The sequence below is a fragment of the Lichenostomus cassidix genome, chromosome 5, assembly GCF_008360975.1.
Source record: "Lichenostomus cassidix isolate B80296 chromosome 5, HeHo_3.0, whole genome shotgun sequence".
In the NCBI taxonomy this organism is placed as follows: domain Eukaryota; kingdom Metazoa; phylum Chordata; class Aves; order Passeriformes; family Meliphagidae; genus Lichenostomus; species Lichenostomus cassidix.
In genome coordinates this window covers 3,737,814-3,752,193 of record NC_139486.1, presented here as the reverse complement: position 1 = coordinate 3,752,193, position 14,380 = coordinate 3,737,814, and the positions used below count along the sequence as shown (strand labels likewise).

Genomic DNA, 14,380 nt, shown 5'->3' with positions numbered 1-14,380 from the left:
TACTGTCATGCATGTTTGACATTTAAGACCAAGCTGGACAATAAAGGCCAAAACAGGAGCTTACCTGCGTAAGGATACATGGAAATACAACTTTTGCTCTCTGCAGTTACCCCCTGGTGCTGGATGGGTACAAATATCACCCTGAAATGGGTCTGATGCTGGTTTTAAGCACACACCAGTGACTCTCCAGGGTCTGAGCCCAGGATCTCACCCTCCAACCTCAGCTCTGGCCCCAACACCACCAACATGAGGCAGAAGCATGATCATGAAACCCTTGGGCATGCAAAACCACATGGGTTTGGAGCAAAACCTGAGCCCTTCTTGGGACAGGGCTGCTATTGACTGTGTTATAGGAAAGGCCACCAACCCTTGACTCTCCAATTCTCTCTGATGCTCTCTCCAAAAAAAGTGGAATTACCAATTTTTGCGAGCAGCCACTGCCCAGTGGGTTGGGATAAGACTGTCCCTCTTCTCCCTGAGTCCTCATCACCTGGCAGAAATGGTTTGGTTGTTTTCGCTGCTTTGCACACCTCGGAGGGGTCAGCAGAGAGTCCTGTCAGCTGAAGGGCTGACACAAGCTCCTGATGTCAGGTATAAAGAATGCCACCTACAGCTTAATGTCTGCACAAACCCCTCCGACTTCGGGCAAACAATGAACGGTTTTGTCTCCTTAATGCCCAGTATGCAATCGAGTGGAAATGCTACTTCCATCCTTAATCTACAAATGAAATTAAAGTTGTTGAAAGACACACGATAAACCGGGATCCTTTGTTTCTTACAGGAGAGGGGGGAAAAAATTGAAACCACTAAATATTTTAGCAGATTTACTAAATTTCCAATTAAATCTGGAATTATGGCAGAGCCTGTATCTCCCTCTCACTCCACCACACACATTTTTCTATTTGAATAAAGTAGGTTAGACACAGCGCTCCCTCCACCCGCCCACCCGAGCGGGAATATTAATGAAGCAGATCCGTCGCCGGCGCGCTGGACCAGCGGGGATGCTCGGGCATCCCTGGGCCGGAGCGTCTGGGAAGGGCTGGTTTGTAGGGGAACAGCCTCGGCTATCCGGAGGGAGCGGGATATGCAAGGCAAGAGCACCCTCTGCCCGCTGGCAGGAGGGTCTGGCTCTGTTCACATGCCCCCCATCCCTCCCCCTCCTTGCCTGCGCTGAGGAAAGGTCACGGGAAGCAGCTTACACAAGCCAGATGAGGTGGAGACCAAATCAGGACCAAGATTATGTGTCAGGGACTTAGAGACGGCGGCGGAAGGACGGCGAGCAGTGCCAGGGCGTGCTTTCTGCCCGGCTCCAGCCCTTCCTCTCAGCCCACAGAGCTCTGGCTGTGTCAGAGGAAGGATAAGGGGCATCCCCTTGCTCAAGGGGTTCCACTGCATGTGGCCAAGTTGGCCAGGATTTAGCCAAAAGGGTTTGAGAGACGTGGATCGGTTTATGGCTCTCACAGTCTGGTCCAGTCCCGTTGGAATTGAAGGGAAAAGGGATGCAGTTGTTGACCCTCATGGGAGGCACAGCTTTGCTGTCCCCTTGTCTGCTTGGGGACAGGTCAAGGATGCTGCATTTGGGACCATCCCCTCTGTGTTTTGGCTCCATGTCATTTCTGACACCTGTGGGGATGTCACCTCGGAGACACACAAGCCCTGGGAATTTGTCCCCTGCCACAGGTCAAACCACAAGGGATAGGCAGACCCATAGGGGTCTGAGTCTGGAGCCTGGACCAAAGAAAGGTGACATCAATTCTAAGGACAGGGTCACATCTCTGCTGGGTCAATTGTGGGTCCAGCAAGTGTGTTCTTCCACCTCCAACACCAGCCACACTCTGGAAATGAGGTAAGGGAATAAGCACAGAGCAGCCTTCCCCTCCACATCCTCCAGCAATCAGTGCTTTGGGGATGCCTTGATCCAGGATGCTGCATTTGGGACCATTCCCTCTATGTTTGGGCTCCATGGCATTTCTGACATCTGTGGGGATGTCACCTCAGAGACACAGACCCTGGAAAGCCCAGGGAGACTGTCACTGTGCAGCAACAGGAATATGCCAAACAGGCTGCTGAGTGAGGAATGCATGGGCAAGGATGCACAAAGGCGTGGGCAGACCTCCCCGAGTGGCTTTTGGTGCAGCTTGTCCTCACACACCTTCTGTCCCCTGTAGGTGACACAGTCCTCGTGGGCACCACTCACAGGAGCACAGCTCTGCTCCATCCTTGCATCCTTGGACATCCTCTGCACCTGCAGGGATAGCTGATGGATTTCCTCCAGGGCAATGCTGTGGCACACCTGGATGGAAAGCAATGTGCCATGGTGGGAAATGTTTCTTGTCTGATGGTGAAACCTGAGCTCCAGAGACCACCTGAGCATTTATACACCCAGTCCTGAGCTCCTCCTCATCAGCCACTGTGAGCAATCCGGACACAGCACTCACTTCTCGTGGGGATCCTGAGCTGAGCTGTGTGGCCATCCCTTGCCTCAGTGCCCCTGGGCAGCTCTCTGCACACCAAGCCTTCCTCAGAGGGACAAGGGGATGGTGTGTGTGGCAGGAGGGACTCACAAAAGTTGCTTTGGCCTCACCACTGACTGCACATCACTTTTGCTCTGCATTAGACAAGGCTTTCTCTCCCTGGACTCTGCATCCCTCCCATCCCACTCACTCCCTGCTCTGGCTGCTCATTGCAGCACTCACTCTCCTCTTTCTTCTATTCTTTAGCACCATCTTGCACAGAAATGGTGGGTTTTTTTGCTGCCAATGAAACAAAATAAAAGAGTGGAAGATCCTTTTCTTTTCCTTGTGTAGCAGCTTTGCCTGTGCAAGGTCATCACAAGGCTTTGCTGTGGCACAGAGCACTTGAAAACAAGACCAAGAAATCAGCAATTGCCCTTATTTTCTCCTCTTAAAAACAGCTCAATTGGCCCATTGCAACTTATTCCTGCTGTCTCTATTCATATCTTTTCTTCCAGGCAGCTGCCAATTGATGCTGCACATTTGCTTAGAGTGGAATATATCAGTGGGCCTGAGCTCTAAAATGTTGTTTCAGTCATATTTCAATATTTAGCCTCTACGCATCTGTGTAAATTCCATTTTTTCCACAGCCTTGTACACCAAGAGAGCTAAATGGGGCTATTTCCTTATTTGCTGTGGCCAGAAGATGCAAATTCCGGCTGCAGAAGGTTTTGCCACCTTGTGTGGAGTTTCCCATACTGTGGATGCCAAAACCTGAGCTGCCCACTGGGGCTTCCTCCAGCATGGACTGAGAGAAGGGGACTCCCAACCTTTCCATCCCATTGATTCCTCCAGGATCCCTGCCTTGGGGTGGGATGGATCACCTGGTGATGTGCTGCTTCCCAGGGAAGACTCTCCTGGAAGAGAGAAAGGCTGGGATGCAAAGGGGATCATGCAAGGAGGAATTTGGAGAGCTGCTGCTTCATCTTCTTCCTATGCTGCTCCCAGCCTGGAAAGCCACTCAAGAGCCAGGTCAGGATATATCCACTTTCCAGGAGACATCAGTGAAGCCAAGGAAACAGAGGCAGCTGTAGCAAATTCCAGGGGAACCTGCAGAGATGTGATTTTTTTTTTTTTCTACCAAGCATGTCTTTATCATGATTTTATATTTTCAGACTTTACATCTGAAAATTCAGGGATGAGGGGGTTTTTTTGGTTCTTTTTAAACAAAATGCATGACTTCTCATTTTCAACACAGTTTCCATTTTAAAATGGTCCTGTAAGGAAGAAACCTCTGAAACCAAAAGGCTCAAATAATGCTCCAAACAGAGCAAATTATTTCACTGCTGGTGAGTGAAGCATCACAAAATATGTTTCAACAGCAGAAAAAAAAGTGACCTAGTCTAATCTAAACTGACTACAAATAATTTCCATAATTCCTAGTGGGAGTTCATACTTATCATTGCCATGTCAGGAGTAGAAATATCCACTACCATCAGCCTGCCAGGAGCTTGTGGAGAGTAGCCCCAAAACCTCCCTGCAATGGGTCCAAGTCAATTCCCATGGCTTTTACTCCTCTAAAGGGAAAAGGACCAACCTGCCAGGACTGCTGCACATTGCCAATATGTTAGGTGAAACCCAGGGCAAAAGCAGCCTTCCCTCCTCCTCAGATGCTGCACATCCACTTCCAGGGGGTGTTTTTGTTCAGTCAGGACAGAACAGCAGCACACATTGCTTTCCTGCCTCGTTGGAGTTGGGGGTTTCCACTTCTTACTTCTCACCAGCCTCGTGCTTGGCAGAAAGGGTGGGAGGCCTTTGGGGTCTGAGGGACAACTCAGTGGTTGCACAATGGCTTGGGATTGCAAGAGTTAGAATCATGGGATTATTTAGGTTGGAAAGGCTCTCTGAGATCACCGAGTCCAACCATTCCCTCAGCACTGCCAAGGCCACCACTAACCCATGTCCCCAAGTGCCACATCCACACAGCCTTTAAATCCCTCCAGGGATGGTGACTCCACCACTTCCCAACTTCCACAGGTTTGTGGATGCTTCCTCCTTGTAGGGATCTACAATGAGATCCTGGACCCTCCTAGCCTGGACTGGGGGACTCAGTGATCTCTGTCCCTAAAAACAGAGACAACAGAGGTCTGGGACATCTTGCTCCTGCAGGTCTTGTAGGCACTACTCTGGGTTATGTGATTAAACAGCAACACTGAGTTTGCAAAGCTGTCAATCCCCTACCTTTCATCAGCACTTAATTCACATATATAAAAAAAAAAAAAGTCACACCAGCCCTTAAAAGCTTTGGAGCTGCATTTCTCATGGCTGCAATAATACTTACTTACAATATGGACTCTAGCTGCTTTTTATGTAACTGCTGCTCTTAATCAGCTCAGTATTAGCAGCTCTAACCTGCTCTTGCTTGATTTATTTTATTTTATTTCTAAAACAAACATCGCTTTACAATCTCTCTGATTTCCCAGCTTTTATGCCACTCCACTGAGGCGCTTTAAACATCTCATTTATCTCCCATACGTTGGGAAATTACAACCCCCCTCCTCTCCAAAACAAACAACCAAGCGAGAAAACCTCCAGCTAAAATCTACACAGTTGGAAAGTGTTGATTTAAACAAAAACCCTGAAACAAGATAGGGAGAGGCTAGAACATGAAAACAGACTCCTTTTTTTTCTTGCACAGATTGAGCTCTGAGGTTGTTTGCATCAAATGTTGACTTGTTCCAAGGCAGCATCTTATTTAGATGTTGTGAAACTGGAAGGAACCAGCGTGAAATACATTTTTCAGTTGTTTGAGAAAGACCGTGCTGTTGTGTTTCTTCTCACACACGTTTCCCTCTCTTCCTTCCTTCCCACTTCATCCCACTTGTGCAAAGGGGGCTGGAAGCAGTGGGAATAATTTGAAGTATCAGGCTTTCCAAGCGAGGCTGGGCGGGAAGAACGTTAACAGGTTTTTTTTCCTGATCTGTATTATTTATGAAAAAAATTCTCCCCTAATCTGAGAGGCTGATTTAAGGGCTGTGCTGGTTCCTGGGGGATGTGTTTTTGAACATTGACTGTACTTAGGAATATCTACCCTTTCTGCACTAGTGAAAGCACTGCTGTGCCCCAGTGGTCCATTTTTCTCATTGCTTAATTCATTGAATGCAAATAATAGCAAATGAAAAAAAAAATCTGTTGTTTTAGGCTTCTCTTACATCTTCTTCCCATCTATCTCCTGCCTAGTGCAATCACAGCATTTATTCCATAGTGTGTGAAACTGATGGGAAACTTTTTCTTCCCAGTCACTGTTTGGTTATATATGAGCCAGCGACTCATGTTCTTAAATAAAAATTACAATATTCCTCCCTTATAATTATCTTCAATGCCTTTTATTTTTTTTTTTACTTTAACATTTTTATTTGCCCACAGAAACCCACATAAGAACACTGCTGGAAGAACATCCTACCACAACATGCATCCTCTCCCTATCAGCAGCCAAGATTTGAATTTTTAATTGAAGATATCACCCAGAGATGAAACCAGCTCCCTGCACCTCAACAAACAAACCCAACAATTTAACGAAACACGCAGTGGGCAAAACATGAAAATCTCCTTTGTACGGATGGGGATGGAGGGGTGGAAGAGTTACAAACCTAAACCCTCCATTCCAGACCACACCCCCTAATGGGAATAAGCACCAAAGCACGTTGCTACATATTTTTGCAGGAAATAATTCCAAACAGCGTTATCAGCGGCGGCGGATCCGGCGTGGCACCCATCACTTATCCGTTGTGCCCTCTGCTGGATGCAGCACACAAAGGCAAGGAATATTATTTCCAATTAATTTTTGGCATCATCCCTTGGCATCTGCCTTAGGAATGCGAAGCGTGAAATTTGTAGTAGCAGGTTTAATATTTGATCCAGCCAAAAAAAATGGGGTTTTTGCTACAAGGACTTACCTTTGGTAGTGTTTTCCTTCCCTGCTCTCCCCCCTCCTCGGGCTCCGCGTTGTGTCGCTGCCACCGAGCCTTGTTTGTGGTCCAAACGGAGAAATCTGCCACCGAACGCCATCCATGGCAGGAATAATTTCATGCTGTGCAAAATTTGTTTCATTTCACATCCTGTAAGAATAATTACTTAGCATAATGCCACTTAAGCTGTATTTCTAGCTGCAAACATTAAGGAAATGGTAGAAAGCTAGATCCCGGTTGGGAGAAGGGGGAAAAGGGGTATTTAGGGGTCCCCGGGGTTTCTTCAAACTGGTCGCTTTTAACACCAGGGACAACTGGAAGAATGAAAGGGTTATGAGTGATGTCATTGAATTTAAAAGCACAGTGAACCCCAATATTTGCAATGATATTTGAGGTCATTCATGTGCTGGGGACCTCAATAGGACACTGCCTTCATAAATTGAGGACAGAACAAAAAGCTCGTATTTGCCCACATTTCTCATGCTTTCTGCAAATAAGTTTATTTGAAGGTGACTGTTGCCCAAATGGTCCTAAATAAAACAGCAAGTGAGGAAGCTGAATCCTCTTCATGCCATGTCACAGATTCCAATTTTCAGGTGACAAAAAGTAGGTCCCAGTAGGTTTGGAGGAGAGTCAATGTGATGGGTGAGCAGGGTGTATTGATCAAATATCAGCATAAGCTGATGCACCGAGCCAGAGGAGGTTCCGACCTCCCTCCTGGGCCCCCACAAGAGAGAAAAATCCTCTTTCATATCTAGTCAGAATTATCCATGGTTCACTCATACCTTCTAGCAAAACCAAGCTGCAGTCTTCAATCAAATGCAAGACTGGCACGGTCTAATTGAATTAGTTCAATTAAGTTTGAAGATCAAAATTATGATTGTGGATTTCTAAAAAAAATCCCGCTTTCTTGATGCCAAACCACAGCTTGTAACTGAGTAGTAAATTCTGACTTGTTCTTTTCCTAATGCTGGAAATAATCACTTACAATGAACTTCTCTTACTCCAGTAGTGGCAACCCTCATGTACACCAAGCACCCAGGCTGGCCTTCATCCTCCTCGAGACCATTGTGTCTCTTCCTCACTCACCAGCAAAACCCAGTTTTGAATAAGACCATCAAGGATTTACTGATAAAACTCACTGGTAATGAGTATGTTTGCCTTGGGTTTGTGCAACCCAGCAAAAGGTAAAACATCCAGTTTGCTAGAAGCAGGCTGTGAAGGACTGCTGGATGGATGGATGGATGGATGGATGGATAAATGGATTGATAAATGGATGGATGGATGGATGGATGGATGGATGGATGGATGGAGTCAATCACAGCACCATCTCCAACTACTCTTCCACCAGCACAAATTCCCCCAGCTTCACTCACCTGAATAAAGTGATTCCAGTTTATACTCATTCTCTGGTTTTACTCTGTTTCAAAAAAAGCCTTTGTTGAAATGCCAATTTTGAATTTAATGGGAGTGTCAAGAGGCAGCAAGGGAGAAATAATAAATTTTAGGAAAAAAATTGGGCAGGCAAATCCTCCAGGCCTGAAGCAGGCAGCAGGTCCTCCCTGGGGAGGCTTCATGAGCAGAGTTCTTCAGATGTTTTTTTAAGTGGCATTATTACTAAGTCAAACAAATAACAAAAAAGACCCCCAAAACCACCCAAACCCATGCTCCTCTTACTTTTTCCCCCCAAACTTCAGCAAGCTGCTGCTGTATCTGACCAGCAGCGATGTTTTACAACTCCAGAACAACCAAGAACTCTCAAATACTCCCGCAGAAGGGACAACGTGGTGCCACCAGCACCCTCCAACCTCTCTGTGTGGCCCTTGGCCATGCTCTGGCTCTGTTGGGCAGATCCAACCCAAACAGCCCTTCCAAAGGTCCTGACAATGATGTCTTCATTCCCCACTGCGTGATGGGAGAGCTTCAGCTGCCTGTTTGCTCAGGTAGCACCATGCCAAGCTCCCAGTTCTGGCAGTCCTTGGAAAAATGGTGAGGGTTTTGCCAGGGTACAGGCTTGGCATCCCAGTGGGAGATGCCATCTTTAGTGTGGGCACCTTGGCTCATGAGTCCCCCAAATGCAGAGGCTGGGGGACACATCAGTGGGATTTTGTGTTTTAAAACTCCCAACTCAATGTCTTCCAGGTGGAGGTTGCCCGTGACATTGTCACTTTTCATGTACAAGATGATTTTGCAACTTTGCAAAAGTTTTAGTTTTTATTTAAAATACACAATAGGGGAACACAGGGAGAGAGGGCAGTAAGTGCCTTCAAAATAATGCAGCACTTACCAAAATCAACATTAAAAACTAATTCACATGAGAGCATCCAAGTGTCTCCACACTGAAATACTTCCCATCTATAAATCCCATCACCAAATCCAGGGATGACTGTAGGGCAGCCAGAATTGTCTCCTGGCATACAGAAACCTCAGCTTGACCCTGGAGTGGTTGCAAACTGTCCAGAGCAGTGGTGCCTCCTCCCAGACCATCCCCTCTGCTTTTGGGAGGCCTCTCCCACAAGCAGGTTTTGGGAATGCACACATGCAGGACACATGAATTCCAGCTGTATTTCAGGGTGGATCTCCCTGTGCCATATCTGCCTCCATCACTCTCTTTTAAAGAGCAAATACAAGTTGCCAACATCCTCGTGAAGGATAAGCCCAACAACTTAGCAGTTTCCTCTTTTTTATTTTTTTAATTTTTTTTTAAAAAAACCCACCACATCAGATCCCAACGGGATTTTGAAGGTTTTGTTTTAATGGCGAGGCAAAAATTTGCCGATCCTCCCCGTGGCGAAGTTACTTTCAAGTCAGTGAAAGTTCTTGGCCCGCAATGAAAAGTCTTTGCCAATTAGCGCTCAACAACTTCAATTCATCCCTCCTGGTTCAAGATGAGTAGGAACCTAATAAGGCTGCGATAAAAGGGCAAAAGGCACCGAGTACCCAAAGGGGATTAATGGGCTCTTCCATTTATTTGTCTTCCTAACAGCTGAACTGTTACAAGTATTGACGGTCTTCAAACGCCGGGCGCCGGGGTCTCCAATGGCCAACTCCAGCTCCCGAGGGGAGAGGGCTTCCCCCTGGGCGATGCCAAAACCAACAAAGCCCCGGGGATCAGGTAATGAAACTTCAGCTTTTCCCCCCTCCTCCTTCTTCTTTGAGATTTATTTACTGGCAGCTGACAAGGGGCAAATTCAGCTGGAATTGTGTAGTCAAGGCCCTGTCAAGCCTTCAGAGGCACCCTTATGTCGAATCACCTTCCTGACTGGCATGTCGCTGAAAAGCCCTCGGCGCTGGTCCTTAACAGCTCCCGACAGCACAAAGGACACTCCAGACAGATGCCTACATGGCATCCTGCAGCATTTTAAAAGAGAATTAGTGGTTTTAATTATGGTCGTCGTATGAAAGGAAACCATGCAAGCTCGGCAGGAGACCTTTGATCAAACCCTTTTGCTAGCACAATGCCGCGGAACTGTGACTATTCCTAGCAAGGGGCCTTTTCTCGCTGAATGACTCACCAGTGATCTTTGAATGCAGACAAGTTCCTCACCCTCCCTCTTCATTAGCGAGCATTTCTATACAGCCCCTATATAGTGCGCCGAGTCTTGGAGCTATACAATGGGGGGGAAAAAAGAATCCCTACAGATTCTGGCCTCTACTTAGGAAGTGCTGAAGGACTCTGAGTGACTTTATTCATTAAAACAGGTTGCTATTAATTAACTGTCATAATAAAATAAAGAACTATTATTTGCATTTCTTAGTGCGCTCCCTTTAGTAATATGTATAAAAGATGCTTGTAACAAAAATGAATTTATAAGGGAGAAAAAACCCTCAGAAGTCTTTTTTTTCCCCTCTCCCCCCACCCTTTTTTTTTTTTTTAAGGTCTAGGCAGCAGGAGCCTGACTAATTATTAGGACCCGTTTTGCAAGAGAACAAATAGAGGTAAAACACAAATATGAAAGTAATTAGGAAAATGCAAAATCCTGTTTACTTGGCAACCGATTCATGCAACTGAGACTAACGAAGAGCAAATCAGCTTTGCTTGTTTGATAAACTTCAGGGTGCCACCTAAGAGGAGCTGATAAAAATTAAACTCTGCCAGCATCCCTCCTCACTGCCTTTTAGCCAACAGGCTCAGCAACATCCACGCAGCAGCTCCGTCTGCAAGCACCAGCAAATCTCATTTGAACAGGTTCAGGGGGAGGAATTTTGGAAGTTCCATCAGTGCTAGATATTTCCCCCTCTGTGGCATATCTTCTGCTGAACACTGAGCCCAGACCCTTGCATCTCATGTGCACAGGATTTATATGGGCATGGAGCACGTCAGCGGCACGGTTCTGATTTTCTCCCTAAAAAAGCATCACCTTCCCACTGCTCCTCACACCTGGGAAGGCTTTTGCCAGTGGGAAAGTCCTTTTTGTAGCCTCCACCACTGTTTATTACAATACAGGATGATACTTTAGTCAGAGCAGCCTCTCTTTTCTCCCCAGCAGATAGTGGGATCCACAAAAGCTTCCAATTATTTCAAGACTGCGTGGCCGAGGAGGGACATCTAATCAAGATAAAGAAAACCCTCAGCTCAGTATATTTGCCTGAATGGATTTTCAATAATGCAGGTAACAAAAGCATTCAAAAATTGGATTCCTAATGCTTTTCCACCAGGGCTGGAGGACTGATTTGGAGAAGGGAAGAAGAAAGGCAGCCCTGAGAAAGCTGCACAGAGCAGGAATGTGTGATATTCCCTCGCTCTGTACAAACACTTCTGCGGGGATTGAGAGGAAGGAAGAGATTTAAGTGAGGCACAGCTGACCTGAAATGTAGTCAATTACAACACAAAGAGTTAAAATGACACCCCTGAACTGCTGCTCTTCCCTCTCACCCCTCTGCTTTGCAAGCCAGGAGCCGCAGTTTTCCATCTTTATATTGCTCATTTCTCATCTGCTGTTCACACAGGAGTGGTTCATAGGAATTAACAGGGAATTGCTATGGAAATCATGAAAATAAATCAGCAGTGAGAAGGTGAGAAGTAAAGGCTGTTATTTTGCAGCTGGAATTAGAGATTCCTAGACAACAGTTTGATTTTTACACAAGAAGCATTCAATAAAAGTTGGGAAAATCAGCACTTGGAGAGAAGTAATCAATTTTTAAAAGGATCTATTAGGAATAGATCCTGGCCACACACACACCTCAAACTCCAGACCAGCAGAGCATCCACCTGCAACACCCCTGCCTGCTGCCCACACCCCAGTCTGCTCCAGAGATGCTGTTTGATAAGGTGATCTTTACACAAGCACTTCTTCCTTCTCTGATAATTTTATGAGTCCAAAAGAAATCCTGGCCTGGCAGCAATTTGTCTCCTGGAAAACTCTGGGCAGAGATATCACAAAACCACAGAACAAAGTATGAAGTTTAGATGAATAAAATTTTACAGGAACACCACCAGAGTTTCAGGTCTGTTTTAAGCATCTGAAGTACTGTTAACTGACAACATATTGAAAAACATGACACATGACATTTTATGTCTTTTTTTTTTTTTTTTTGAAAATAAGCAGCTGAGTTCTTGTTAACCAAGTCGCTTGGCTTTTGGAGCTGATTGAAAAGCAGGGTGAATTCACACCCCATTCTTTTGGTTAGAGCTCCTGACATCTCCAAAATTGCCATTCTGGCATCCTCAGGAGCCACAAGGCCACACATGAGCCACAGGGACAGCAGCATCCCAGGGGAGCAGCTCTCCTGAGCCCATATGGGCTCTCAGGACCACAGTTCCTCCACCTGAGGTGGAGGCAGTGCAGGAGAAGCAGGACATTGCAGCCAGCAGTCTCTCTGCAAGGGAAAAGACACAAGCTGTTTGCTCTCTGTTGGAACACTAAGCAATAAAGACCATCCCATCATAAAATCCCAATGGAATGAAAGCAGCCATCCCTGCAAAGCAAGGGAGGCAGACAAAAAAGGGTTGATCTCTATCCATTCCCTTCCAGCAGGACATCCTGTCCTTCCAGTACCCAAAGGGACTACAACAGAGCTGGGGACAGACTGTTTACATGGGCATGGAGTGACAGGACAAGGAGGGATGGCTTCAAAGTGGCAGAGGGCAGGGTTAAATGGGATATTAGGAAGAAATTCTTCCCTGGGAGGGTGGGGAGACCCTGACACAGGTTGCCCAGAGAAGCTGTGGCTGTCCCTGGATCCCTGGAAGTGTCCAAGGCCAGGTTGGACAGGGCTTGGAGCAACCTGGGATAGTGGAAGGTGTTCCTGCCCGTGGCAGGGGGTGAAACAAGATTGGCTTTAAGTTCTCTTCCAACCCAAACCAGTCTGAGATTCTGTGATTATGATTCTGCAGTGCCTTGGGCACAGGCACAGCCCTGGCTCAGAACACATCCAAAACAGTGAACTAGGAGGTTCCTGGGAGGGAACCATCCCACAGCTTGTCCTGATGGAAACACACCCAACCACACTGCCCCATGACAGCAGAAACACACAGACACAGCACAGCTCATGAAAAATGGCTTTAGGAAAACTCTTGGCTCAGCAACAGAGGAAACAACTAAATACTAAATACATTTTTACATCTAGAATGGATGCTGCATTCATTAAAAAAAAAGATATTCACAGTACAGCAAGTTCATAGTTTTCTTTTAAAAGAGAACTCTCCTTTTTGAAAAAGGAGAGTATTTTATGTAGTGATGAATTTCTCCCCTACCCCCAAAAAAAGTTCATTTGGCAACAGAAATCAAACATCACAATGCTCCTGCAGAGGGGATCACACTTGATTTCCTCTCTGCAGCCATTTCTGCTACCTTTTAAAACCATTCTCACACTGCCAAGGACTAACCCAGATTTTAAGTCTTTCCCTCAACATTTCATCACTCCAGGACTAACCCAGCCCAGATTTTAAGTCTTTCCCTCAACATTTCATCAGTCCAGCAGCACCCAGCTGCTACCCAGCTCCCCTCCTCAGCTCTGCCTTCCTCCTCCTCAGCCCCTGCAGCTCCTCCCGGAGGTGCTGCACAGCCTGCAGGATGTCCTGCCGCTGGGGATCATCCTCTGCTTTCTGGGTGTAGAGCAGGAAGTGCTTCACGGTTTCGGAGAGGAGCGTTTCGGGATCCACATCCCCCCGGCGGAGGCGCAGCATCCTCTCGCAGGCGATGGCGTAGTTTTTGTGCCAATTCACAGGGTGATTGGGATGGGAGTTGACAATTTCTTTGTAGGACTGTTAAAGGAACAAAAAAAAAAAGAAAAAACAAAAAGAAGAAGGTGGGGCGGAAAATTAATTGAACGAAGGGGGAGCAACAGCTTTTAACAGTGCTTCAAAACTGCCTGGAAAGAAACAGATGCTATTTAGATGTCCAAGTTGGGAGCTGGAGTATTTCTGTAATTTGCTGTGTGTTTGCCATTCAGCAGCATGAATCAGAAATCCGAGGGGGGCTGAAACGTTTCCCTTCCAACAGCAGCTGTTTGTTTAGAAACATTACAGATGATGGTGATAACCCCACGGCACATTATGTGCTCCCCCCAGAGAGGTGTTACACCAAGCTGGGGGAAAAAAGAGATTTAACTGCCGCGCCTGCAAGACATTTACTCAATATTTCAGGAGATCAGGATGTCTTCCACAGGACTTAAGCAGTCTGTTGACTTGAGTGGGAATATTCATAAGCTCGACAGCAGGCATGTGCCTGGGAACTTTGCAGAACAGCAAAAACCACAGCAAAATGGGCAAGAATTAAGGAAACTATTTGTTGATTCTCTGCTGGAATATGAAATACTGCTCCTCTCTGCTGACACACACTGATCACTTCGTGCATCTGTTGGCATCTCAGGCAGTCCAGTATTTCCAGAGATACCTCCACCAGCTTATGGGTGTTATTCTTTGGTGTGAAATGCAGCAGAATTAATTTGCAGCGAGAAGACTGTCGGATTTTACACTTGCTGGCTCAGACACATGACTGTGTAATGACAGAGGGG

The 14,380-nt window shown here is 46.4% G+C and overlaps 1 protein-coding gene across 4 annotated transcripts in view; it reads right to left on the bottom strand.

Annotated features, from left to right (window-relative positions):
- Nucleotides 1–11,932: 11,932 nt before the first annotated feature.
- The window catches only part of TMEM260 (transmembrane protein 260), a 33,588-nt gene continuing 31,140 nt past the window's right edge, over nt 11,933–14,380 (bottom strand). For 3 of the 4 annotated variants that reach the window (XM_085061026.1, XM_085061024.1, XM_085061023.1), the window contains 2 exons: nt 13,298–13,628; nt 11,933–13,245 (listed from right to left, as the gene is read on the bottom strand). In XM_085061026.1, coding sequence (XP_084917152.1) covers nt 13,356–13,628 — 273 coding nt within the window. In that variant the 3' untranslated portion in view covers nt 11,933–13,245; nt 13,298–13,355. Of the gene's footprint in view, nt 13,246–13,297; nt 13,629–14,380 lie in introns of those variants that run through there. The other variant, XM_085061022.1, reaches the window with a different exon arrangement.